The 27,939-nt window shown below is 34.3% G+C and overlaps 1 protein-coding gene across 3 annotated transcripts; it reads right to left on the bottom strand.

The window, feature by feature from the left end:
• Nucleotides 1-741: 741 nt before the first annotated feature.
• Nucleotides 742-27,939, bottom strand: LOC143445099 (tRNA (guanosine(18)-2'-O)-methyltransferase TARBP1-like). Of its 3 annotated transcripts, XM_076943961.1 has the most exons (20): nucleotides 26,912-27,938; nucleotides 26,524-26,596; nucleotides 25,173-25,313; nucleotides 24,533-24,769; nucleotides 19,509-19,689; nucleotides 15,234-15,432; nucleotides 13,054-13,218; nucleotides 12,427-12,686; nucleotides 12,052-12,163; nucleotides 11,655-11,905; nucleotides 7,233-7,833; nucleotides 5,779-5,903; nucleotides 5,391-5,590; nucleotides 3,473-3,623; nucleotides 3,098-3,218; nucleotides 2,403-2,646; nucleotides 2,065-2,251; nucleotides 1,902-1,986; nucleotides 1,112-1,316; nucleotides 742-1,015 (listed from the first exon to the last, which is right to left on the bottom strand). In XM_076943961.1, the coding sequence occupies exons 1-20, from the start codon at nucleotides 27,792-27,794 to the stop codon at nucleotides 817-819; spliced, it is 4,620 nt and encodes a 1,539-aa protein (XP_076800076.1). In that variant the 5' UTR covers nucleotides 27,795-27,938; the 3' UTR covers nucleotides 742-816. The 3 variants fall into 3 exon arrangements, with proteins under 3 accessions (XP_076800076.1, XP_076800074.1, XP_076800075.1); XM_076943959.1 differs by having other exon boundaries at nucleotides 26,524-27,939; XM_076943960.1 differs by having other exon boundaries at nucleotides 3,545-3,623; nucleotides 26,524-27,939.

Raw genomic sequence — 27,939 nt, 5'->3', positions numbered from 1 at the left:
AAATTAATTGTCCTCCGAAGACACTGAAAAATACCCAAATGTCCTCCTTTTTTGCGTTTTACGCTTTCTTGCTTATATTTTCAACAGAATTATATGTTTATGTGACTTTTCGTTATGAGGCCTAAGTCAAGTCAATTGACTTTTCAGCAACAGCATAAGGTCTAATCATTTTTACTATCATTGCTTTAATTTAGACAAACATAAAGCTAAGCAATAATGCCAAAGAAGATTACTGTGTTTTCTGATGAACTGCGACAAAAGTATCCTTGTTTCAGAAAAGGACGTAATTATTTTGAAGCTGAATGCATTACTTGTTCATATGCGTATAATTATCAACAAACATATGATAAATTCTTTAAACGTAAAACTTTATTTGCATTGTACTTGCTGGAGAATTTGTCCTCTTTTTTGGCAATGAAAATATGGTAGGCCTATCTAATACACTTTTTTAACCATTATGTAGAACAGTGAACAGAACAGATCTACATACAGTGAAACAGTCACTACGAAAGTTAAATGTTGAACACTTCGGTAAAACCTCAACTTATATACTTTGGTATTATTATTTTCAGTGCAAAAAGTATTTTCAAAATAAAAAATTTAACTGCACAATTAAGTAACCAATGCTGAAGAGTAGCTAAATTAATATCGTAGAAACCACCTCTGAGCCTAAATTATCTACCACGTTGAACAAGGCTTCTACAGCATACTGATGATGATGATGATGCTGAAATTTACACCTCACATAAATTTTATTTATTATGTTTTTCTGGAGACATACTGACTCATTGAGGTCGCTAATAATAATTAACTGTTTCATTTTTCGCCGCATGAAACATCATCAATGTGTTGTTTTCTATATTCCCAAACTGTGACTGCTCCGCTAACATGAACATTTAAAGATCTAATCATGCCCATTTGAGGAATTTCAACGCATTCATCCAGAGTACTAAGTAATGAATGGGGAATGCCTTCTTTCTCACTTCCCAACACCAGCACACACTTACGAGGGAACCTGTAAAAATATTACAAAATGTTAAATCATAATAAGAATAATACATTATTATACATCAGCGTTTGTCAAAACGACACGTTTTCTTGGTTCACGTACCTATATTCTGTGAGTAATTTGCTTTTCTCCGTTTGTTCAATGCCAACAAGCTTGTAACCCTGCCCTCGCTTGCCAGTTAGATACGATGATAAATCCCACCTCTTCACTTCCTCCATTTTCATCCACTTATGAGCTGTGACAGCTAGAGATTGATACAATTTGTCTTCCATGCATGACAGACTATGAACAACCAAACATTCAGCGCCTAAAGCACATGTATTTATGATTAGTGTGAAGACAAATCAAAAAAGACTCAGAAACACACCATACTATCAATCATTTTGTTGAAAATAAGTGGAGTAGAAACTGTGTATATGGTACAGAATAATAATAATTTTTATCCTCGGACTGAAAAAAGTCCTTTTTCAACTAAACGTTGGTGATGATAGCGATAGTGTAATAATATTACCCAAGATTACACATATAATTAAATTTTTTTCAAAAAAAAGTAAGGAGTGAGGTTTGGATATTTGACTTCAGCAAATCAATTAGAACAAGTGCAGATCTTATAGTGACTGGAGTGAATATAAGAAATGGTATCCAAATATTTAGTCTTTGTATAAATTTTAAATCCGGTTATGATTCCTCATCAAAGCTCTGGTTAGTATTGCCCAAGCAAAGATCATTACAATGATACTGTAGCAGGGTAGCATCAGGTGGTGTCGTACTCGCTTTACATAATTGCAAATTCAATGCTCAGATCACTATACTACATAGCCGTCTAAATCAATTTGCACAGTCAATCATAATAAACGTGAAAACAAATGAAACAAAAAAAGGAAAAACATACCAAATACTTCACAACTTCTTGTCAACCCTCCAAGGTTTGATGGTTTTGTAATAAGAGATGCTACCAAAATTAAACCACTAGAAACCTAGAAAAATATTACCATTGAGAAATACAAAGAAGAGTTTAAAATTGCATTAGATGTTTTTTCCAGCTGTACCCTGACCTTATCTCTTGAAACAACAAACTTTTTTTGAACATTTGCATCTTCTTTCAAAATGCCAGTGGTGTTACTATCCTCTGCTAAACCTATTGGTTCCACGGGAAATTTGAATGGTTCTTTGTGAAATGAAGAATACCAAGTAGAAGATGGCAAACTGCCTAAAACACCACGTCTGTCTGCTATTGGTACCCTAAAATTGTGCAAAGCATGTCAAATAGAAATTTATAATGATCAATCTGTTCGATACATTTTCCCAACACACATATCTACTATTTCCGACTTAAAACCAATATCTCAACAATATATTTATAACAATATATTTATTGAAAATAAAAATTTACCATGTGGATTCTTGGGCAACATGCAACTTTACACTATTCAAGTCTACCCAGTTCAAATTACAAAGCCTAGGTATACTGCAAAATATGGATTCTAACGAAAAGTCGGCAATGGGATCAAGTTGAAAAAGCATAAAATGGTGCTTTATTTTATTCCAGTTCTTTAATACATTTCCCGAAGAACTATTAGCAAATTCAAGACATGAAGATATTGTTGGATGAACTTTCAGCAAAGCGTCTAATTCTCCTAAAAAAATGCATTACTGTAATTAAAAATAAAGCTGACAAACTCTTTTCAAAACTTTGACAGTTCAAATATAAAATTGGTAACACTTTTGATCAATCTTTTAACTTAATATTTTGTTAAGCTCAGCACAGGAGTCCAATGTTCCCTCTAATTTTTCACGAGTCTGAGCAAACACACTAACTCCCTGAGTGGTCCCTTGGACCACTGTGAGCAACATCAAACGTTCCACGTGCGCACTGTGGCCATAATTATGCGTTTATTTTATTTTCAATTCAGGTTGGATTTTTTTCTTGTGCGCAGCACAGATTTTCTGTGCGCGGAGACCGTGTCAGCAGTGCGCATTTGCGCACGCGCGCAGCTTAGAGGGAACATTGCAGGAGTCATATTTTAAAAATAAAATCAGGGTGAATGTTGAACAAAAATGTTACTGACTGCACACTTAAGTGCATACCTTTGTCTTTAAAATGATCATGCACTCTTTGCAAAATTGCAAAGCCGTGTAAGCGAACAGTGAAATGCTGTGTCGTGCACCATGGAATTGCTATGTTTATCAACTTAAAGAAAAATTCATTCTGCAAATTATAAAAACAGAATAATTTGGTCTAATGTGTCCTAGATTATTTCTAAAAATCATTAAAGTATTATGAATATAGTTCACATGGATTAACACAGCCAAAAGTTAATTAGCTTGACATTGTCTAAGGTCAAGGGTTTTGTCCTTATCCAAGTCAACATCAAAACATGTGCTGTAATAAACTTAAATTGATTTAACAAGATTTTCGATATTTGAAACACATTTTGTAAATCTACATTACAATGTTTTCACCATGTCCTTCTTTAAGTATTTGTGTGAGATCCCATACAACAATAAAACAGAGAGATATGAACATATGCCTACAAATGAGTTTCCCTTCAATGATTTCCTAGTGCAATGACTTTGTAGTTTGTCGATCAATATACTTTCACAATTTGGAAATCTAAATAACATGGAAAAACAAGTCTTATAAATAATAGCACTTAAAACTATTAACTACAATAGTTGATTTGTCAAACCTAAGTATACTCTGAAATCAAATACTCTAGTATGTTAACAAAGTGTGAGTTACTTTTACATCAACCACTAAAGTATGAAACTATTGACCGCTGTAGTATATTATACCATTGCTAAAGCTTAGAAGTTTTTTCGAGAGTGATTGCGACTAGGCGTAACACAGTATTCTACAACCATTTTGGTGTCATGGAACCTCTGGTATACTTTTGAAAATGTCATGTACCCTCTCATTAACAGAGTTTTAAAAAATGTCAAATGAGTACAAGTAGCATGAAAAACAAATATTTCAAATACCCTAACCCAAAACACGCAACTTTTTTAAACTTTCTAATGCAGTACTGCAACAAAGTTAACACTATCAAGCAAGCGCAGTTACCAACAGAGCTGCTCAGTTGAGAACTCAAGATCATAATTTTACATTATCCATTAATTTTTTTCACAATCGGATTGTTACAATTCAATGGCAACATGGTTTGTCGATGCTTGTTTGATAATTAATTAATGGATACTTGATGGACAGGAGTTGTGCTTGCAAATATTTTATTTCTTGAAATATCATTAATGTATAAACGATATCACAGTTACGAGGAATATATTGCCGTGCTAAAAACGTTTTAACCAATATGACCTACTGAATGACACTCAGTTATCGTAAAATTTTAGTTTTAAAAAGTTTCTGATTATGTCTTATCCCATTTTTTATGTACCGTTATTGTACTAGCGAGGGCAAGTTTTTTTTTAACAAAATTTATTGTTTGGGGAAAAGAGAATGGCAGAAAAACCCCAGATATGAAGTTAAATGCTTGTATGGCCAATACTAACAAAGTTATAAAATCAGTTTTATATTTACCACTGTTAAGTCAAAATATGGGTAGGAAAAATTTGTTTCACCTTGCAGTCTTTACGGAGTACAGATTGCTACCTTGTGTCACTGTTAAATTGTGGTGCAATCATCAAGCAAAGTCAGACAAAATTATGTATGACTGTGTCGTAATAAAACAGTTGTAACAAGTATGCTAAACATACTCTTCAGAACAGTGGTCCCTAACCTGGTATTCACGAAGGTGGCACATGGGGTCATTTCACTTGCCTAATATTTCAAACATTACACTGTACTGTTCATGAAAGCTCATCCATGTGCTGGATGCTGCATTACAAGGCACAAATATCCATGGCTTATCCTCATGCAGGGTTTGCAAGATTTAAATTCAGTGACAATTTCTCATTGCCCAAGTTTTTGTAATAATTTTTTTTATGCTTCATCTGACAGATAAATTTTTTATTTGCTTAAGGTTATTCACTGGTTAGGTTTATTTGTGGTCTTGGCCGAAACTGGACCTGTTAACCAGTACCAATAAATAAAAACGAGTTCAGTTGTTACCTTGTCCAAGGGCTAATTGCTAACATAACAACAGTGTAGCCATAGTGGATACAATCATTTCAATCTATTTATAATATCTTTTGCACAGACAAAATCATTATAGATCCAAATGGTTTTTGGCAAAATTTCTAGGAGTGCAATGGTGGGCAATCCTGGGAGCATGATTGTACGCAGTAGAATGGTACATCCGTAGTTGTTTTTAAAAGTAATCATGTTGCAATATTCATCTTTACAAATTTTTTATTCTATAATACGTTTCCTAAGTCAAAGCTAATATTCCAACAATACAGTCCAACTAACATCACATGATACCTGAACAACAGCAAAGTTAAGCTCCATTCACAGTAATATCTCACAGAACTTGGTAAATTGAAGTCCAAAATTGAAACAAAGTTCTGTATAGTTGTCTCAACTTCATTACATGGGGTAAAAGAAATGAGTAGGAGAATGTTCTGCCAAATCTTCTGTTTAGTGCAATGCAAATGTGAACCAAAATGGCACTGTGCCTTTCCCTTATAAAAAAAACAACTGCTAATAACATGTTCATCTTACACATGTTGCACAAACATTATGATATAAGATGTACATTGACCATGTTATTGCAGCTACGATGGAAGTAATTCAGAACTATGAAAAACAACTGACCAACTATAGAAGGTCATTATGTTCATGAACACTGGTTATTGAACTAGTAACTAACCACGGTGCCCATTTCATCTTCTTCTATCAGGGAATGTAGAACATGATTCCCAAAGACAATATGTTCCATATTAGAAATATCCAGTTTTAAAAGAATAGCTGTTGCAGCTAAATTTACCAAGGTTTCTTTATACAAAAAAACAATACAAGTAATAAGCTAAGATAACATGTACAAAACAACTTTGTTTAGGCAACTGCATGGAATTGTCTTACTATTAAGGTGATGGACATCATTTAAACTTTAAGAAAAAAGACAAAGCCATAGTAATAATCAGTAAATATCCATACTATGGAAATAGTCAAAGTGTCAGAATACTTATCCTCACAACAAGAAAAGCTCTTGCATGACTTCAAACTAGGCAATAACTAACCGCTGCTTAGTGAGTTCAATGGATATATTTCTGGAGCAATATAGTGCTCTTCATCAACCACAAATCATCGATAATATTATATATAATATATGTTTCGATATATACAAAAACTACAATAAAATCTTGGTACTTCAACGTTGAAAGATTCATTATGTACCTTTGCCAGAAAAGAACACAATTTGAAGTAACGGAAGTTGATAAAACCAGCGGTCAAGCTTGTGATAGTGAAAATTAAAAGGTATTTTAACTTTTGCAAGAGTAAAAATTGTAGTACATTATGTAATGTAATATGGTACTGTATGTTGTACTAAGAAATTCAAGACTTTTAGATGCATATATTGCACCAAAAAAATATTACATACTGCCACTAATACTTGGGCTGCTGCTAATTTCTATTGCGATAACTGATAACATATAAAATATAACAGGCCCTGGCTATATTTCCTATGAGACAGACTAAAACACTAAGTAAAATATGATTATCATGCTATAATAATAAAAAGTTACTCTATGGGACGCTGCGAGTAGTGTTGATATGGCTGCCAGTAAACCCTTTCTCATGACATAACAAGCGATGTTTTTTTAAAGTAATTTTTAGATAACATGTGCTACGCAAGCACAAAACACACTTTGTGGAAACTAAAACAAAGAATTGAGCTAGCTCATGCTGTTTATCTACCATTTAATAGGCATTTTATCGGAACCAGATCGGTTACATTTAGTGAACTGAAACTTTTATCCAAGTTAAAAAAATTGAAATGTTCACTTTTACTGTAAATGCATGATGTAAATAAATTTAGTCTACAAGGTCCCCTGATGACCAATTTAGTGAATTGAACATTAAACCAAATGCAAGCCTTTGTGAGCATATAACTATGACCAGAAGAATTTTGACAATCTACTTTTAAACAGTAAATACATAACATTTTATTCAATACTGCAAACCTATTTTGCAAGCTAGTTTGATATTATTGTATTACTTGTAAATACGTTATACCACACTATATATATTCCCATTATAAAGCAAGAGTAATTAAAAATATAAGTTTTTATAAATATTACAATAATATCAACCAGTAATTACCTTCCTTTATTGTAGAGAATGGAGCTATAATTTCATCCATAGTCTGAGCATGCTCCACTGCTGTTTGGGTCAACACTATGTCTTTTGTTGAGGGACCAAGATATATTAAGCAATGAACAAAAAAAATTATACGTTCATACAATGACAATAAAGGTGGGGAACACAGTGGTACAATGGGTAACTCAAACTGCTTTGCAAAAATTTGAAGAAGGTCATCAAGTGTAGCATTCTGCGGATTACTGTTCAGATCTTCTTCGTTAGTTTTTACATCAATAACATCTTCATTATTGTTGTTATGTCCACTGCAGGGCCTGTCAGCAGAATTAGATAGACCGGATTCAGAAAAGCTTACCCAGCATAAAATAACATCAGAAAGTAAACCAAGTTTAAGCTTTGAACGATTTGCAATATCGTTAGAAAGTTCCGTCAATGCCACTGAGACAGGGTTTTCGAACAAAGCACTCAAGATGTTAGCTTGAAATACAGCAGATACAAAATGTTTATAAAGTTTTCGAAAGGATGACGAGGAAATATTATCACATGTTGTTTTCCATAAAGCATTTATGCATTTTCCAGCAACATGAAGTTCCTGAGAATTAACCTAAATAACAAGGAACTTTAACCATACTGAACAGGACACATTGATATGACAAGTATCGACATAAAATGCAGTTTTAGTCTTTAAAAAGTTGAAAAAGCTACAAAATTTTTAATTCAGGCAACACAAAAATTAGAAAAAAGTAAGCAAAAGCAACACATACTTTACATCTCAAATAACAAAAATAAGGTATTTTAAGGTTTAGCTTTGGTAACCACTATGAAGTTAACAAGATCAGGACTTTTAAGGAATAACTGCTTATTTTCTGCTGTGGTTGTAGAAGTATAAATTTTGAGAAATTTAAGAGACCACTTTGGTCCCTCAAAACACTACAAATACTGAATACAACCACTGTTTTGGTATATCTAATATTATCAATAAAGAATTTAAAGGAATCTAGTATGAATTAGACTGGCGATATTTTGAAAACATAAAGTTTAAGAAAATTACCACTAAGATTGTTTAGTTTAAAAATCAGGGCAGACTAAAACTTGCAACATAAAACAATCTGGAAATCCTACAAGACACCAGGCCACTATAAAAAAAGAGATTAATTTAACAAAAACCTAGGTAAGAATATAAATCATAATTACTGGTTTAAGAGAATGGGGTGCGAAACAGCATGATTTTAAGTTTGGAAGCTCATTAACCAAAGAATAATGTGATGCAAGCAACAGCCCATATTGATTTTGTTACAATTTTTCTTGTTAATGATATGAACTTATCCCGTATTTCTTAATGACTGCCATTAAATCGCAGTGCTATTAAATTTGATGCAAACGTACATTCAACATAAGTTAAAATATTATTTATAATTTATTGTGTTTAGGTAAATTTTGTTATTGTTCAGCTTTTAAGTTTGCATTTGTTTTGGTTTATTATGTTGGTCATTCACACTGCCTATGCCCTTTAACTTTACTGTTACAACATCATAGCCAAATATTTCAAACTTGCCAAGTAATTTCATTTTTGGTTCATCACAATTGTGTTGTTTACCTGGTAAAGGCGTGTTGTTTAACATCATTACAAAATGTGACTTTACAAAAACAAAACATTGAACGTGCACTGTGTAAATGAAGATAGTTGGCGACGAGAAGGACAACTAATGACCTGAACATTTGGTAATAACCTTTTTTGTTTTTCCAAACAGAATGTGTTGCAGCAGATTGATTTATCTGACAACTTAAGGAAAGAAGGAAGAAAGGTTTCTTAAATCATAACCTCTTTCCTTTGTTCTATAACAGTGCTTTCAAACCTTTTCGAACATGATTTGCACTTTCTTGTGTCAGGAAAATCTCATCCATACACAAATAGCTTGACAAGTTGGTGGTTTGGTCACTTGGTTACTGTTTCTTGGAAGTCATACTATTTTACATAAGCCATTTTGCAAACAGTCTGTATAATTAGACTTTTACACATCACCATAGGTAAACAACAAAACTGACTGTTGCACACTGAAAGGAACTGTAGGCTCTTTCGCGAGTTTGTAAAAACAAGCGCAAAGTTTCAATGCAGTGTCAACAAAATTCTCTGAAACGATGTTGTATGTCAGCATTTGTGACCTCAATTTGACATGCTTATTACTAAAACCAAAACACACCTAACAATCTTAACATGTAAGTGTGAGCTTTACTGTGCATACCTGATGTATGTGAAGCATAGATCGCGTTATACCAGCAAAAGCCAGTTACAAAAGATCACTTTTGATATTTTTTCGATAGCACAGTGAGGACAAAAAAATTAAGTCAGTTGTTATAAGCATGCGCTAATTTTCTGGAAAAACTTATAAAAAACCAAAATGGCTTAAAAAGTGCATGAAAATAAAAATGGTAAGATCGTGCTTGATATTATGGGTGAATGTGATGCTTCGTATACCAGCAAATAAAGTGTTACTATACTTAGAAATCCAAAAAAAAAAGTTTTTCAATCTCATCAATGTCGCTACATTGCGCGTATGCAAATATACTATTCCAGGTCAATACAATCCCAGGTGTAACACTCGTTCCTGGTATTTCGTTAGTGATGTATGCACAAAAGCAGCGTTGATTGCTGGATAGTGTCAGTGAAGTTTAATTTAACAATATGCATAAAATTATGCATAATCAGTGCGAAATATATGCAAGAGTCAACCTAAAACTCATTTTTATGATGACAGCTAGTGACTAGGTGGATCAAGTAATGACAATAAAAATATACTCCATTAACTTTTATATCACTCATTATCCCCAATTCCATTCACCTTATATGTTGATAAGAAAGAAGTGCACAGTCCTGTGCCTGAAGCATGCAACAAATTTTTAACTAAGTAAAGTCATCGCTTTACTACGATGTTATGTCAACATGCTGTTACTTTGCTATTTTTTTATCTTTGTCTCTTCAACATTCTAGCATGTTAGTTTTACTAACAGTCTAATTCAGGGGTCGGCAACCTACGGCCCGCCATCAAAATCATCCAGCCCGCAGCCTCTTTACAAATTGTAGTAATGTAACTTCATGACCCGCCTAGTGGTGCTATATTTTATAAATCTTCTCTTTTATGCAATAGGCTATCTGGCATTGCGTACTTAAAAGAAATTCCCTTACAAAAAATCATACTTTATGATTCATGGTGCCAAACTTCACTCGCGCATAAGTGTAAATAAATGTGTTTGTTACATCACAATCTACGCTTGTAAATGCGAGTAAATATGTTCTAATGTTCCAAAGCTTTAGCTTGCATAAAACTTGCAGAAAGTTACTTAGCAGTTTCATCTTTATTTCATTATTTACAGGAATTGAGTTATTAATAGTAAGTAAGCATATATTTATCTGATTTTCTTGCAACCCTACAATGACAATGTCGACGCAACGTAGAAAAGTTGATGCTGAGTGCCGAGCTTATGAAGAATGGGAAAACAAATACTTTTTCATTTACCGTTTTGGTAGGCCTATGTGTTTGATTTGCAACGTTTCTGTATCCGTAAACAAGGAATTCCACATAAAGCGCCGTTATGACACGAAACATACTAATTTTTCCATTTTATAGGTCAGACAAGGAAAGACAAACTTAATCAGCTTAAAAAGTGGTCGAGACGAAATTAGTACGGCCTGCTAAGACCTTGCAGAATTTAGTTTTGGCCCACGGTTAGGAAAAGGTTGCTGACCCCAGGTCTAATTCATAAAATTTTTGAGTTTGTTAACAAAACTGGACTTGCTTAGTAATCCCTAAACATCATATATTAAAAATGAGTTTGTTTCACTGAATATGAGTGACAGTAGGAAAGCCCTCATGACAAACAAAGGTGATAGCCCAGTTGTGCAAGTCGCCAGTGTTGCATTATAATACCCGTAAAATCAGAATAAACTCACAGAAATGCAATAAAACATGTTAAAAAACAGAAAATACAAAAAACTTACAGCAATAAAGATGAACAATAGAGATTTCGAATAAAATTAAGAAACATGCGATTTTCATCTGCACAAGTTTCTGGTGCATGCACCAGTGTATAGTCTCACAGCATTCATCTATTACAACAGATTACAGGCACAAGCTATTAAAAATGCAACTTTCGTAGCGGAATTGTTTTCAAATCTAGTATTTTTCATGCAGCATTAACTAGTCGTCTTGCAATAGTACTGTAAAGTTATGACAAACTTTTTATTTTGGCTTTACAAACAGGCTTGACCTATCCGGCTACAGTTTGTTGCAAAAAAGTAGTGTACGTAAAATAGAAGTCTGAAGACAATTAGTTTATTTTTGCTTAGTGAACACTATTAACCTTAAAGACATATTACCTAAATTTTAACACACACTGCACGGAACAGTTAGACAAATTTTAATATACCTGTGATAAGAGAGCTTGTGCAGCAATATACAAGCATTCAAGGGAATAAGCAGGCATAATATCCAACTGCTCGATAAGTAATTCTATGTATGTTTCCAAATTGTACTCTTCATGTATAAAAAGACCGTTCTTTAAACAAAATGGAATACACAGCCATTGTAGTTCTTGAAACCTTATTTTTAACATACGTTCTTTTTCATCTGACAAACTTGATAGTAATGCTCCATGAACATCAAGAACTGAAAGATTATCTAATAATGTGGATAGATTAAAAAATTGGGAATTAAATCTATTAAATTCTAAAATACTTGTTTGAATAATTAAACTAGCTATAAGCTTTCTTGATTAAACCAAGTGTTGCAAATGTTTACTAATGGTATGCTCCTCTGTAATTTACCTTTTAATAATTTGGAAGAAACAGGATCTAATAAAAATGCATGTTGACTTGCAACTTGACAACACCAATGAAGAGAAAGGGCACTGGAAACAGCTGCTGAACCCCTTAAAATCTGCAAGGCCAAAGCTTCATGAGAGATTTCAACAGCAGCATGCAGTAGAACTTTAATCATCTTTAATCATTAAAACTACATTGACAATTAATGGTAGAATGGTAGGTTTTCTATATACGTTTGTATAATAGAGTTTTTATGGAATAATAATGGCTTTATACTTTGTACACATCACTTTTTCTATAATAACAAACGTGCATCAAAGATTTAGAATTACATTATATCTATAGTAACAGTTATGTCGTTATTAACTCCTTTAGTACCTTATCCATTGTTTGCAATTGGGATCGTACATGAATGGTTGACTTCAGTAAAATAGGCATAGTTGCATGCAATTTACCAAAAAACTCTTTATATTTCAAAGAATCTTTTTTCGCAAGCGATGCAAAATTTTTAACAGTCTGAAGTGGCAAGCATCCCAAAGTAACATCTTGGCATGTAACTGGTAACCTATGACAAATGTATTCCAACAAACCTTCACATGTTTGGGACATTTTGGTTTTCAATGATTCAGGACCACAATCTATAACAAAAAAATAGCAAGCTGACGATTGCGAAAGCTTGTGTAGAAAAACAAAGGTTAACCCTAGACTGCTATCCAATAGTCTGCTTTAATATTTTACTATATAGAGATTAAAATAAAAAAAACAATATTTTTATGATACAAGAAACATATATTGTATAACTATTAACATTTTCGCACACTAGCAAGTTAATAGAATATAATGAAATGTAAATTAACTAATTTAGAAGTTAAATTTCATAGTAAAATCTTTGCAAGTAGAACCAACAAGTACACATACTTTGGCTACTCCACGATTATTTATGACAAGTAGTGAATTGTAATTTATGTAAAATTATCAGCCTCTATATGTAGGAAAGATCATTACTTTGCTTTGAAGAAGATTCCAAATAAAGGGTAACAACTGAATCAATAAATGAAAAGACACATTTTATCTTCTGTTGCAAAATATATGCATGCATTGCTGCTTTATGAGCAATTTCTATTGCCGGTGACATCACTGCATTTATGACAGCTGACGCTTTAGAATCATCTGGAAAAGAAAATTTGGATGACAAATAATTATAAAAGCATAGCCTTTATTCTTATTTGATAAAAAAAGCAAATGCAAAAGAAATTTAACCTACCCTCGCAAAAACTGGCCTTCAGTTATAGTAACATTGGATAACTCAGTGTAATTTAATGAGATTTTTCAGCTTTCAGTTAACAAACTTTTACTCAACTTAAATGAGAGCAAAATAAAATTCACAATTTTGCAAAAATTGTACATTACGAACTAAGTTGAAATCACAATAAAAAAGACCAAATAAATAGAAACTAAATCTTAATTGCCCACTTTGATGTACCCTTGGATTTTGCTCTATAAAGCCTATGGTTCTGAAGTATCTTTAGATCCTTTACAGATGGACAAATATTAAGAAAAACTATTCAGTACGAAAACGGCATATGTAATAGTATTATGGACAATATCTTATGCTTCATGGGTACAACTTGATGTATAGGGATTGTCAAAGCAGAATCCTGAAGGTTTCTAGCGTTTCAGTACTGAATATAGAATTTTAAATCCAGAAGAGTCAAGATAATTTCTTCTTCTGGGTACAATGTCCTCCTTTGTTCTGTTTTTATCAGTTGCCTTAACAATAAGTTCCAATACAAGAGCTTAGTTTAACGTGTTAAATTTTTAAAGAGGAAACAACATGTTACCGGTATGTTAAAAAAAACTACAAGACACAAATAACTGGTGGGATATGCAACTGAGAGATACATATCTCACATTGTAACAAAAGAACTACTTCATTTAAAAAATGCATGCTACATTTGGTTAACCATAATTAATATGCTTTTAACAAATAACTGTCTGGCAAGTGACCAACTTTTGTTAGGCTTTTCCTAAAACCACACTGTAGGCAAAGCTTGTGTTGTGGCTCTTTCTGTTATTGATCATTCAATACCAAAACGTTTCATATTCCAGTCATATAGTATTTTGCCAATTTGCCTACTTTCTTCTGTTAAAAATAATGGTTTAGCTCGGTATCCAGATAAACCAATCAAAACAACATGGCAGTGAAATTCTTTACAAAGTGTTACAATGAACTGAATAAAGTAGAACTTGCCTTAGTAGACATCCAAACGAAACAGATTACCGACTTAGAGAAACTGTCAACTTAAAGAAATGAATTTGCTTGTTTGTTTACTGTATTAAACCAATTTATGTAAAATAGCATGCATTGAGGATAACAATAAATTAAGACAAAAAATAGCTGCATTGAAGATGTAATTGTGAACAAAACGATTGATTCAAGTAAAAAATTTAGAAAAGTGGTCAATGACTACACCTAAAACAAACATTGAAATGCAACAGGTTGAAAACTTGAAATTGAAATATGTAACACTTGTCATGACCCGGATTATGTTTTTTTTTAGTTTTGCATTTATTTTATTGACTTGGCATATCCGTTTCTAAACTAATATGTCACAGTAAGGTAGTAAGGCTTGATGACAATTGTTCAGTCAAAACATATTTCAAGTGACTTTTGTGCATACCGTATCTATTTTGCATATTTGTCGACTAAATAATACTTCACTTGGAACAATGTCTTCAAAGTTTTCAGTAAAAAAGGTCATACACTGGACAATTAACAGTACAGGTAGCGATACTTCAACTGACATTGAATTATATTCCTCTGGAAAATTTTCTAGTAATGTATGGCTTATTAATAATATGCATCACAGATCCATTCACTGCTACTGCAAGTATTTTGCATAAAATTGGGAAATATTGCCTTTAAAATTTAAAATACTCGCTTATTCATGAATAATTAACGATTTGTATCATCATTACATTATTGAAACAAAAGTATCTTTTTTATCTTAATCTAACAAACAAACTAATAACAAACATCTAACAAACTATCTTAATCTATGATCTTACCAGGTGTTTGCAAGGAAGTTTAAAATCTTGCTTGACTATCTGTGATATTCCTTCATATACACTGAGTTTTCTTCATAACATGCTAACTAGTCATAAAAATATTGCATAAAAATTACCTCTATTTAGTATTAGTCCATCTATAATTAGCATGAAGCCAAATGCATAACATTTAGTTTCCAATGTTTGAGACAAATCAACCTCCTTCATTAACAAATGCCGAAACCATGATTGTTTGTATGCAGCAAAATTTGATGCAGACATGTTCAAATACAAATTTTTCATTTGGAGGACATTTTCAGTATACCACAATGAAATCTGAAAAAACACAATTTTATACCATGATGTTAGAGATAGGCAGCCGCTCTTTAAGAAACAGTGATGCTACTTTTTTTCATTCATGAAAGAAACACTGTAGTGCTGCCAAAGCACTGATTTTTATTCTTTCACAAGGTGGCGGTGGCATGGCAACCTACTGCATGTCATTAAAGCAAAAAATTGAGCCGAGTTAAGGGTGGTTGTTCACTTTCTTTCTGCTATCCTCTTCGCTTTATGCTTCTCTTTCTGTTTCTCCTATATTTTGGATTATGAGATCTTTCGACCGTCTAGGCATTAGAAGCATATTTTAAGGTTTATCTAGCGTATTAACCACTTTCTGTTTTTTTTTCTTGCGACGAAATTTTGCGTCATATACATTATACAAGATGATTGTTTTCACTAAACTTGAACGTCACCCAATTTTTGTGCACTGAACTTTATGTTTGTTAGTGCTGCTAAAACGTTCCATGCAATAGGTGAATGCATCAGAAACAATTATGGCAAAACAAAATACTCAAGAAGTGTCTAATTTTACTTATCTGTTTTCTGTGCTAATACCTTACGAAACTAAAGAAACGAGAGCTTTAGATTGCAGGTGGGGACATCAGCTGCGCCTCTCAATCAATTGCAGGGAGTAAGCCAAAGTCGCAACCAACTAAATTGCACTAGCATATGTAGTACTGTAATTATTTGGATGCCCGTGTGGCAAAATGTGACTTTTAGCATCACAAATATTTAATTCGCTAATAATGACGTATTAATTTGGCACAGTTGCAAATTGTTCTGGTGCACAGTGATATTGCCCAAGTCTGATACACTTCTGCCTGTATTGCTTCTATAAGCCAAATGGTTTTCGATTACCATTATGTAACGCATGTTGTTTTATCTCAATTCTTTAGTAATATGACAATGCAGCGCTTAGTAGCGTTGTGAGAGAAAATTTAACCACATTTCGCCAAGTGATATTGACAATATTAAAACGATTGTTTAACATGATCGAAAACTCAACCAAGCGAGAGAATTCAAGACATCATGATTAAAGTAAAGAACACTTTACCTTAATCTTTTCGTAAAGGACATTATTCTAACGGCGTATTCTCGCAATGGCTTTTATTAGCATTTACAAGGTGCCAAACGTAAACATAAATAGAGTACAAATGGTTTGATGTGATATGAATAACCGAAGTTGAACATCTGCCTAAAACATTTCAGTCACGTCGATGGTCAAAAATTTTCAACAACAACAGACTTTAACAATTATTTCGCAGATAAATTGTGTTGCAACAAAGATTGATCTGAGCACTGTTTATCAAATGCATCAAATTTAGGTTACTTCATGTCATGCTCGCATGTAATGTCGTTTCAGACGGTTTTGTGTGCTTTGCAGCTTGGGATTTCACAGAAGTCTATTCTTAAACAATATTAAACCTTTTGGTTTGTTTATTTGCATGTGACAGTCACTGCTGCTGTTTACTTTGTAGTAAATATTGAAGATCGAATCATAAAAATTTCTTTACAAAGTATTTGCTGTGAACACGCAACCAGTATCAAAATGTTATGTGTAAAGTGGTTCCAAAAAACAGTACACAATTGATGCCTGCCTGACACCAATGAAGAGGGTGATTAATTGCCCAAATGCGAAAAACTATGTGGCCTTAATAAATTGCTTGAATTACCAATGGTATACAAGATGTGTTGGTGGAAGTTGGTGCACCGACCGGGCCTGCGCTTTATGTTGTCCTGTGACAAAGAGAATAATATTTACTTCTTTGATCAACGGGGTGGCCATTACCCTGTATCATGTTGATTCAGTTGATCGTAGTATGTATGGTATATGATTTACAGTATTTACATTCTACATTTCATATGTCTGCATAGTTGTGACACGTTGCAGTGGTGCAGTAGCAAAACAGAAGTGCTACTGGGTTAAACAGCTGAATCTGCAACTTGTTGAGCATTACACACACTTGTGACCCTGAAAGGCCCAATACATATTACTCTGTTTACAAAACTTACATTGCACTGTTCAATGCTAATAAATGTCTATAAGATGTTACATCAAAGATTAAGCTGCTACATCTTAATTGAATGACTAAAAAATACAATTGTTCACTGTAAGAAGAAATGAGAGCAAAACTGTGTACAATGAAACACAAAAACTAGAAAGTAAAGTTGGAGCAAGAAAATTTCATGAGGCTGACCCAGCATTGTCAAGTTCTCAAGATGATTGGTAGGTATACTGTTGAGAAAATTTCACTGCAGCAGCGCGACAGCAACAATCCCAATTATAATCATCACAAGATAAATTTGAAAATCACTCGTGGTATAGATTAAATTTGTCGCAAGTTTTGAAAATGGGGTTCCCCAAGAAAAGAAAATTTTGCCAATTTTATTTTGCTGCAGTGCTGCTAGTTTACTTGTTTTCATATCCCCATATAAATTGTATTAGTTAGTGAGCTAAAAATATTTGTCCTTTTTGAAAAAACAAAATTGTTGTGAGCCAAGCTCACTCCACTATAAGGGTTGTTGGTTACCAGGGTTAACCCGTTTCGTCAAGTACAGTGATCATTGACCACTTGGCCATTGATAGTTTTGCAAAAAATGGAATATGTTCGTTAACAATGCCTGAATTTGTTATCCGAAAAATGATTGTTACGTCACAACTCACACAACGCTTTAGTGCACACAGACACATAAAATTGCAAGGCTATGTTTGTATTGTGCCATAACCTTTGATACAAGGTGTTTAACAAAGCCAGGAATATAGGTAACGTCACAGAACTTATGTAAAAAAACCTTATTTGCAGAAAATAAAATGCAAGGAATAGAGAACTCTACATAAATTTCTGTATGTAATATTGAGATTTAAGCAGTTTTTTTCTGTTTGTGTTAGTCATTTATCCGCAGTCATTTTATTTATCAGTTAGCCATTTATTTATTGTTACCCATGACGACATGGGTAACAATGACGCAAACTGGATATGTTACTGTTTATGGTTTATTAATTAAAACGTTCCTTGCTATAGTAAAACAGCACGCTCTAGACACGTCTAACCTTTTATTGCTAATGGTTAATAAAAACCAAAAATAACCAATTTTGGTATCATCGAACAAAGTTTTCATTAGAGAAAAACAAATCAACTTTTGCGCAAGGATCTACGACCTGCCAATCAATCGTGTACAGCGGGCCAGGTATGCAGGTTAAGCAAATTACCCAGGTGTACAACTTCTAATTGCATTCCTCCCAAGGCGTTATTGATAGTACCAATGCGGTTTCAATTCCAGCTGGAACGCGCTCAAACTTGATGCGAGTTTTTCAAACAGAGTAAAAGAAAAAATTGGGCAATGGGCAGAGAGCAAGGCGAGAAACAGAGGAGACGAGAAAAATGCTTGCCTCTTGTTATTAAAGCGTTGTGTTAAATGTAAGAGTTGAAATGAAGTAATGGTTGTTTTTAATCAGCAAAATAAACTGTAAGCAGTGAACACCAAAATTATTTTAATTGCTGAGGGTGGTGTTGCAACAACTCAAATGTGACCAAATTACATCATTGAACCTGGATTGATGGCAACTTTTGACAAATTGGCACATGTGGAAAAGAATGGAGCTATTACCCCGTAACGATGGTGGGAGATGAAGGCATTTGGGCGGAAGGTACAGATTTCTATTTATGTGATTCTACATGCTAATTCAAATTTTTAAAAATTACTCACTTTTTTGACATGTGGCAACGCCAGAATATGGATGTTCAGGGTGCTGGTTGAAAACTAGGCCACTATGCTAGGGATTTAGCTCTGGCCCAACACAGTAAAAATATTAAACAAGATAGTGCTCACCTTGAAAGTAAAATTAGCCTATACAGCAGTGGGCACTGCTACTAAAAAAGTAGAATGCTGCTGTCTCAGTCTGGATCATACACATGACACTGAACAAAAACAGTATGTTTTACCATACTAAGCTATAAACCACAGTTGAATAGCTGATTTAGATGTTCAAGAAAAAATACAATTAGTGGTAAATAATAACCATTTAAAAATATCTGCAAGCAACCCAAAATTGATAAGAACAAAACACTCACCTTTTCCCACAAATTATCTCCTCTTATCAATGCATGATTTTCAGAACATACTACAACAATTTTTAATATCTCCATTGAAGTCACACTCTTTATATCACAGTGCCTTAGAAGAGATAGAAGGAGGAGATGCATAATATATTTCTTCAGAATATTTTGTGCTTGAATACCGCTTGCCAGAAATCTTGTAATGCAAAAATAACATGGAGTAATGTATATACTTGTGTCAAAGATGATTGTAATTTCCAGTACAAGTCAGAAAATCTTTTAAACTCAAAATTTTGGTTTAACTCAAAGCTACCCAATAATCTCAAGTCAAATGCTTGTTTATGCCGTAACAACTTTCAAGTTTAGATAACTTTTGTCCAATTTCCTTCGAAGTTTCCTCTTTGGATTGTTTCACTGCTCGTGCTGCAACTTTTCGTGCATCAGTGTAACGAACTTGCAAATGAGACAAAGACCTGTCACGGAGCCAGGCTGTGTAGGCCGCCTTCTTTAACCTTTTGTTTCCACCATGGGGTTTTTTTCTCACTATTCTTTATTCCATATTGAACCGTTTCCGCCCACAAGCCGTAGAAGCAGATGCTAGGCCCAAGGATTTAAAGAAGTCATCAAGCAGGGTAAAACTAAGATCTCTACGAGTTTGTAGCTAAAATTGGGTTTTTCAGGCCAAAATTCTGGTGTTAATTTTGCACCTCTGTTACAAAAATTTGACACATGATTTATAATGGCATTTTCTGGAATGTTAGTTGAAGGCATACTAAAAAAATGTGCAAAATTTCAGAAATCCCAATGTAAAATTTTTTTGAACAATTACATTTATAGTAAATTTGCTGTATAATAAAGTAAGTGTGAAGGTTGGTTGGGTGCCAAGAGCACCTGGCTGTCATAATCAATGCCAAACAGCAAAGAGCACTACCACACCACACACCACATGCGTTGCTGACAAGTGAAGGTCAGATTGAGAAACAAAATGGCGTGATTGCGTTTCATGTTGAGCAACCACATGAAAATTAATCAAATGTTTAACATTTGGGAAGAAAATTATGGAATCACTGCAGTACTCTCCTCTAGGTACACAGGTCAAAGACACCATGGATGATGCAAACGAACATAATGACAGAAAAACAACATATTCGGAAGAACATATCATACACAACCAACTAATTGTCACGTTGACAAGAAATGCAGTTTTGGTCCATTGTTTGATGTCCTTGTGAATATTAGACCAACTGTAAGAAAAACTGATGAGCTTCTTCGATGCTTTGATGCCTGGATGTGACAGAAAATGAAGCTTATCAAAGATGAGTTTCTTAGCTTGTTTGGAACTAGCAGTCGGTCGACATTGGTTGACTTGTCGCAAGGAAGTTTGAGATTTGATGCAGAAATAGGAATTTCCATGAACTTGACAGAAGAGGTTTGTAAACTATAAATTGTCTTCTTTCCAAGTAGTGGGGAAAGTAGGTTATAACACGGTAAATTGCGAGTAGTTCTCGATCAAATGCACTACAGTATATTGACGCTGTTGCAAGATGGTGCCAATGGCAAATTTTGTGGCACCTTTGACAAGGCTCAAATTAGCATTCGGCAAAGGTTGATGAAGCAACATGGCATCAGCGAAAGCCTTTTTCATTCGGTAAAAAGTGGAGTTTCTTTCTTCATTCCATTCTAACTGGGTGGATCTTCGCTTGGACAAAAGCATGTCGTCCATAGGAGAAAGAACTTCCGCACAGTTTGGAATGAACCTGTGATAGGGTTTTACCAAGCCAAGAAATTTGACCACTAATTCAGTGGACTGAGGGCAAGGAAATTGTTCGACGGCTTCCACCTCCTCTTTCATAGAACAAGTTCTGTTTTCGCTGAACGGATGAACGGAGTTGGCGAAGATGTGTTTCATGTTCATCAGAATACTTGCTTAAAACAAGCACGCCGTCAACGTAAGCACAACAGAAGTCAAGACCACGAAGTACTTCACCGACGAAGAGTTAAAATGTTTGATTAGCATTGCGTAAGCCAAACAGCATTCTCATAAAATCAAATAGACCTAAAGGACATGCGATAGCAGTCTTTAGAATATCATCTGGCTCCACAGGAATCTGGAAGTATGCCTTTTCAAGGTCAATCATTGAGAAGTTTTTGATCCAGATAAACTGAGAGAAAGGTCCTGGATGTGTGGTGCAGGATACCGATCGGGAACAGTGATGCTGTTTAGAGCCCGAAAACCTCCAGTCATTGAAAGATTTCTTCGAAACCATATGTAATGGCGAGGACCAGAAGCTGACTGATAAGCAAATGATACTCAAGTTTAGCAGGTGCTCAATTTCCTGATTGGTCGCCTTGAAAAGATCTGGCACAAACCCTTTTTATTGAGATGCCACTGGAGGTCTCGTGATGACGATATGATGTGTCACAGAATATTTGACTGATGCGTTGAACAGAGGTGGTTCCATAAGTTAAGGATAGTTCCTTAGAATGGAAACATGTTCTTCATTAGCATGAAAAGGTGGGTAGAAGGTATGGTTTGTTAAAAATTCTCTTGAGAGTGTTCCAACAACATTGGGCGTTGTCTTAGAGTCGGTTAGAATTTTGTTCTCGACTTCAACTAAAAGATGAAATTGATCCAAGTCCACAGCTAGAATTGGGTAGGGAAAGTCAGCAACGATGAAGACCCATGGGAAATCGTTTCATAAACCCAGGATGAAGTTGAAAAAAAACGCTTGCCATAAGTGGGAATGGACATTCGGTTTGTTGCGTACAAGTACTGACAAGTTCTACCTTTTCGTCGGTGAGCCGGAGTTGGCAGAATAACAAACATTCGATCCTCGTGATAAAATGTTCAAGGTCATTTCGTGAAGTGATGGTGTGGACTTTAGGTATACCCTTAATCTTGACGATATTATCAGCAATTTGTGCTTGTTTCTCAAGAGAAAGATCTTGACTGGATGTCAATTCCATTTGTACTTTTTCAGGGAGTCGGTGCAGGAAAAGTTCAGTTAAGAGCTTATCATCCAGAGCATCAGTATCAAGAAGTTGTTTCATCTTCCGCAGTAGCTGTGTCGGCTTCTGATCACCTAACTCCTGTGCTGACAGTAATTGTTGTGCGCTGGATTAGTTCCTCTTCAAGTTTGGGAAATGCATCGTAAGATGGTGGAGACAGAATTAAGTCTCTTATTTCTGCAGCATACTCGTGTGCTAGTGAAGCTACTACAATTACCTGGCTAAACAACAGTTGAGGGTCGGCAGGCCAGACATGTTGCCAGCAAAATTTTTCTGTATACTTTTGTCCGCTAAGACTTCCACTTGATTCTACCAGACCAGTTGATTCTATGAAATGTTGGGGGCGTCAGAGGTTTCAAGAGATGCAGATTACAGGCAACCAGATGGTGATCGGTAGATAGCTGAGCTCCCCGTTTAACTCGAACGTGCAAAGCAAATCGAAAAAGATAAGCTGAAACGATACAAAAATCTATCAACGACTGCTGTTGTGCACTATCTCTGTGCTATGTGTACTTGTGAACATCTCTGTGTTGAAAAAGATGTTCATAATGCTAAGACAGTATTTACAACGTAGCTGTAAGAGACACCTACTATTCCCATTAAGGTCTGATCACCATGCTTTCTAATTACACCCTTCTATATAGGGTAATCAGATCATATAGTGCATTAAAACCTCCCAATAGAAGTTTGGATTCATTGGGTGCTACCCTCTGCAGGGCAGCCTCAATTCGGGGACTTGTGAGTTTTTACTCATCAGCCAGCTGAACAGTTCCGGTGCCAGGATGCTTTATTGAAAAAAACCCTACAATATCTAAGCGATACCGTTTGGCTTCTTCAACTAGTTCCTGCTTCTTTCCTGTCAGAAAAAGGATATTCCAGTTTCCAACCATTAGCCTTTGACAGATTCGTGAGCAAATATTTGTAGGATCTCCAAGAGTATAAGTACTTTACTCTGTCCCCGGTCGCCTCCCCAAACACGTAGTTTCCATTTCCAGACGGCTTGTGGTGGAGAATGTCACATACTTTTCAAATGAGCCCCACTGCCTAAAACTTGAATGCATTCCTTTAATCCACGCGAACAATGATGCTGTACGACTAAAATTCTTGTGCTTATTCGTGTTTTTTGTTTTGGATGACTTTCACGCTGACCTCGTACTTTCGACTTGCCTTGGTATGGGTAGGCCTTTAGAATCATTCCCCAGTATAGCTTGAAAGTTCATCGAGGCACTCAAGCCGCTCTTCCACGAGCAGGCAGTGGTCCAATAGAGAAGATTAAACAACCAAAACCATTAAAATTAAACAATTCAACTCACAATTACAAAGAGGCTTTTGAAAATGGCACCTCTTTCTTTACAACTGAACACATTCCTACTACTAATCATAATTCCTTTTACAGACATGCATAATATTATTAATTGTCTAAACTTTACATTTTCATATATTCTCCTTCATCCTGCATCTTTTGTGTTTTAATTAATTATTTATCAAATCGTTAATTTCATAACTCATTTTGACCTCTTTCTACATCTTATGTTTGAAACTTATATAATTTAACCAATTTACACCCTCGGAAATGGACCTTTTCTTTTGTAAGTTCGTTTATTTTCTATTATTATTTTGAAAAATCACTCCGATGAAAGACAGAAAAGTATGTTCAAAACTGGTCACTAGTTAACATTATAAAATACATGTGTCCCTGCATTTGCATTGCTTAAAGAAAACTTGTAGTACTTAAAAACAAACTTAATTTGACATAGCCTATAAAAGTGGTTAATCGCGTATAGTATTACTAGATGTGTTGGTGTGTTGCACACCAGCCCTACTATTACATGTTGAATGAGTGAAGCGTATTCTGCATGTCTCAAATACAATGCTTGCAAAAACACGCTCTTGGGCCTCTACATCAATGCTCTCTAAGCCATACCCAAAATCATGCGCATTGAGCATGGAACAAAAAGTACTCTAATATCTTTAAATTATTGCAAAAATACAATCAAATGTTTATACTTCAAGATAATAATTAACCTCACCGAAGCTTGTAAACATCATCACTATTCCAAGCCGAGGTCACCGGAAATGAGTAGAGCACATCACACATGTATAACAATGCTGCAGGGCTCCATGAGCCAGACCACATAGAATACAATATACATCGAAGAAGCGCTACCTTTCTACCATCAAGGTCATCATAACACTTCTTGAAAAAGTTCTCCAACAAAAGTGCGGGCAGTACAGAATTGCCATCTGCAGTTGCTTGTATTGGAGATCTTTAAGGGCAAGCAATTGAAAACCTTTTTGCACTATATATTATATCTTCTATAAAATACACTGTCGGTATTTAAATAAGCTCATATCATTTTCATTTTAGGTTTAAAAGTTAAGCCACGATTTTGAAATATTAGCGTTGGCATCTTTGATAAAAATTTTATGAGCGAATCACCAGATTTTGCAAATGCTATTTTCATGAGTGTTGTTTAAATTTCATACATTGTATTTTTCAACATATTCAAAATTAATTTTTACTATTAACCAGTAATGTTTTAGCTGTTCCTGTTCTGATACTAGAACTGAATTCCATTGCCATATTACAGTTGAATCAATGAGTGTGTTGCCAGAATGACTGTAAATTTCGTTTGCGTTAAAACTTTGCATTTGAATGTTTTTACTTACTTGATACAATGGGCAATGTTGTCTCGAACAACTTTCAACACACCAGAAAACAAAAATGGAAGAAATGTTTTTTCTTTCATCATTGGATACTGAGCGAACTCCATTGAAAAAAGCATTAACATTCCTTCTTTTTGAACAGTTCTAAAATTATAAAATTAAATCATAAAATAAGTATGGTAAGTGAACATGTGTAAGTGAACAAATATGCTTGAATATGCCAAATGAACCAAACCAAGAAATACAATCATTATTAGGGGTAAGGTAAGGTCACGCCATACATACGGTAATCAGCCATGAAGCTTACAGCAATTAATTGGCAAAGTGGCTTGTAAAGCCAATTAAATTATCGATGCTACTTTTTACCCTAGCAACCTTAATGCCCTGGAATGCGTCTAATAACAGATTTAACATAGCAATCTGACATCTTACTAGCAACAAATTATTTGATCTATTCAAAGTGAGGAGCAAATCAAAAAACAAGATGATCTTATATAAAAGAACACTACTCACTGAATATTCTGGCAAAATAGTTTTCAAATATAATTCTTGGTTAGGCAATTATGAGCAAAATTAGCTTTTATTGTGATGTACATCAAGGCTCTTGTGATGTCATAGGTAATCACAGACAACATTCGCAAATTCATAAATTTAGCAATACCTACTGTATAACGTGTACGTATCTGTTACAGCTGTATAGATTGCTCTAACTGCCAATAGTTTAATACGTGACAGCTTATAGCTCAACCACGGCAACCAGCAAAGTACCAGTTTCACGGGTAGCCTATGCGGTCCAAAGGATACCGTAACTTTACAGACGCAAATGATTGGGTTACCGGATATTTTATGTTTAAAACAATCATAATTTATTTAATTACAATGCTTCAATTTGCTAATTTCATCTCATGACGCTTAATTGGATATAGGCGTAACTCTTATGGCCTACAATACCGACTTTCATTGGCTACCATGTAAGGAAAGCAACAGCATGTTGTCACAATGAAGGCCAAAAACTGAGACTATTTGCGATTTTCTTTTGCCGCTAACTACCTAACCAGGAATTGTTTTTCAAAAATATTTTACCAAAATCTTTAGTATTAATAGTGTTCTTGCACATAAGATCAACTTGTTTTTGAACTTGCCCTTCACTTTAAGGTTCAAACATCTATTCAAAAATAAAATCATCAAAGCTTGGAATTTAGAAAGTTAGCAAACCCGGAATCAAAACTTAATCTAACATCTAAAGATGGAAAACTGGGTAAAAGTTGGCCGCAATTTTGGTGAATAATATTTTCAAAGATAAATTAAATTTTTTTAAATTTAATGCTGATAATATACTTCATAGTCTTCATACTTGTTTTCATGAGTAAATATCCTTTTGAAGACCGCAAAAAGCCATGAAATTTTCCAAAAATTTTCTTTGTCACCTGCATTTGCAAAAATAGAAACAGAATTGTCCAAAATGGGTTTGATGACATGGATTTGGTTCTCTTCCAATGACTCACACAATGAGCAAATCCTGTTAACATTTAATGTAAAAAAACTCTTTTCTGTTTTCATATTATATGAAAACAGAGTTTCTTTCAGAGATAATCTATCAATATCCTCTTTTTCTACATATTTTTTTGTAGTACTTGGCCAAAATACCACTATTTCACTTTCTAAAGACACCACACAAGCATAAGCCAGGTGAATCAGATGAACTGTTTTCTTCCTTGTTGTTGCGGTACGATGATATATACCTATTTGAAGAGTAGCCCAAGTAGTATAATGTGACAAGATCTGTAGTAATTGGTTTGATATCTTCTTAAAATTGTCATCTTTCAAAATATCTGTCAATGACTTGGCAAAAGCTAAGACACTAAACAAAACGTCAATTCCTGTTTCAATTTCTTTTGTATAAAAATCTTCATCTTGATTATCCAAAGCATAAGTCAGGAGTAAGTTTACAACTGCAGGTTGGGTAAGCTGAATCAAGTATTCCTTAATCATTAGCAAACATTTTGCAATGAACTCAGCATTTATTTCGTGCTGAGCAGTACGAACCAGTGCTTTTTCCAGCAAAATACAAACATTCTTGGAATCTTCATTAAATACAGTGTTTCCACAAATTGCATCTACCACAGATTCAAGAATACTGTAAGTAATTTCAAGAGCTCCTTTGTTTATAAAAAGTTCGGCCAGGTAAATCAATTGCGATTTAGAATACTTGATTTGTTTGTCGTAGAAGTATATATCATCAGTAGACGTTAGTGATTTAATGGCAGAAAACAACTGTGAAATGGAAGCTATGCATTGTTTTGATATTTCCTTGCATGACAATTGAAGTGAAGCGCATTGAATAATAAATTTTTCCAAGACTGGGGTAGTTGGTGAACTTCCTTTTAACAACAACATCAGATAATTTTTAAATGCTTTTTCTAGTTCGGGAATAATAGTCAAGCTGTACTTGCAACAACTTTCATTGTAAGATAGAAGAGAAGTCAACGCAGAAAGCTTCTTTGCAGAAACTTCACTAAAACATGCAAGGTCATTAGATGAAATGTCTTCAAGGCTATTTCTGATGCAGTTTTCAACCTCCTTTGGTTGTAATTTGAGAATGCTAAAAACACTAAATTCATCCATGTCAGTGCACTTCACATAAAATTGCTCTATATTTTATGGACGACTTTTGTAGCAGTAGTCACTTGAGCATAACTAAAATCTACTGATAATGCCCTATATATTGGAGTAAACCCCATGCCTATTGTTTGGATAACAATGCTTAAGT

Source organism: Clavelina lepadiformis, chromosome 2 (assembly GCF_947623445.1).
Source record: "Clavelina lepadiformis chromosome 2, kaClaLepa1.1, whole genome shotgun sequence".
NCBI lineage: Eukaryota > Metazoa > Chordata > Ascidiacea > Aplousobranchia > Clavelinidae > Clavelina > Clavelina lepadiformis.
This window is presented reverse-complemented; position numbering and strand designations above follow the sequence as displayed.

Coding starts and splice junctions, on each gene's coding strand:
- LOC143445099 (XM_076943959.1), bottom strand. CDS start 27,794: ATGGATGAATTTAGTGTTTTTAGCATTCTCAAATTACAACCAAAGGAG. Junction 13,219..15,233: donor TGGACTAATACTAAATAGAG/GTAATTTTTATG, acceptor TTTCTTTTCCAG/ATGATTCTAAAGCGTCAGCT. Junction 1,016..1,111: donor AAATTACTCACAGAATATAG/GTACGTGAACCA, acceptor ATATTTTTACAG/GTTCCCTCGTAAGTGTGTGC.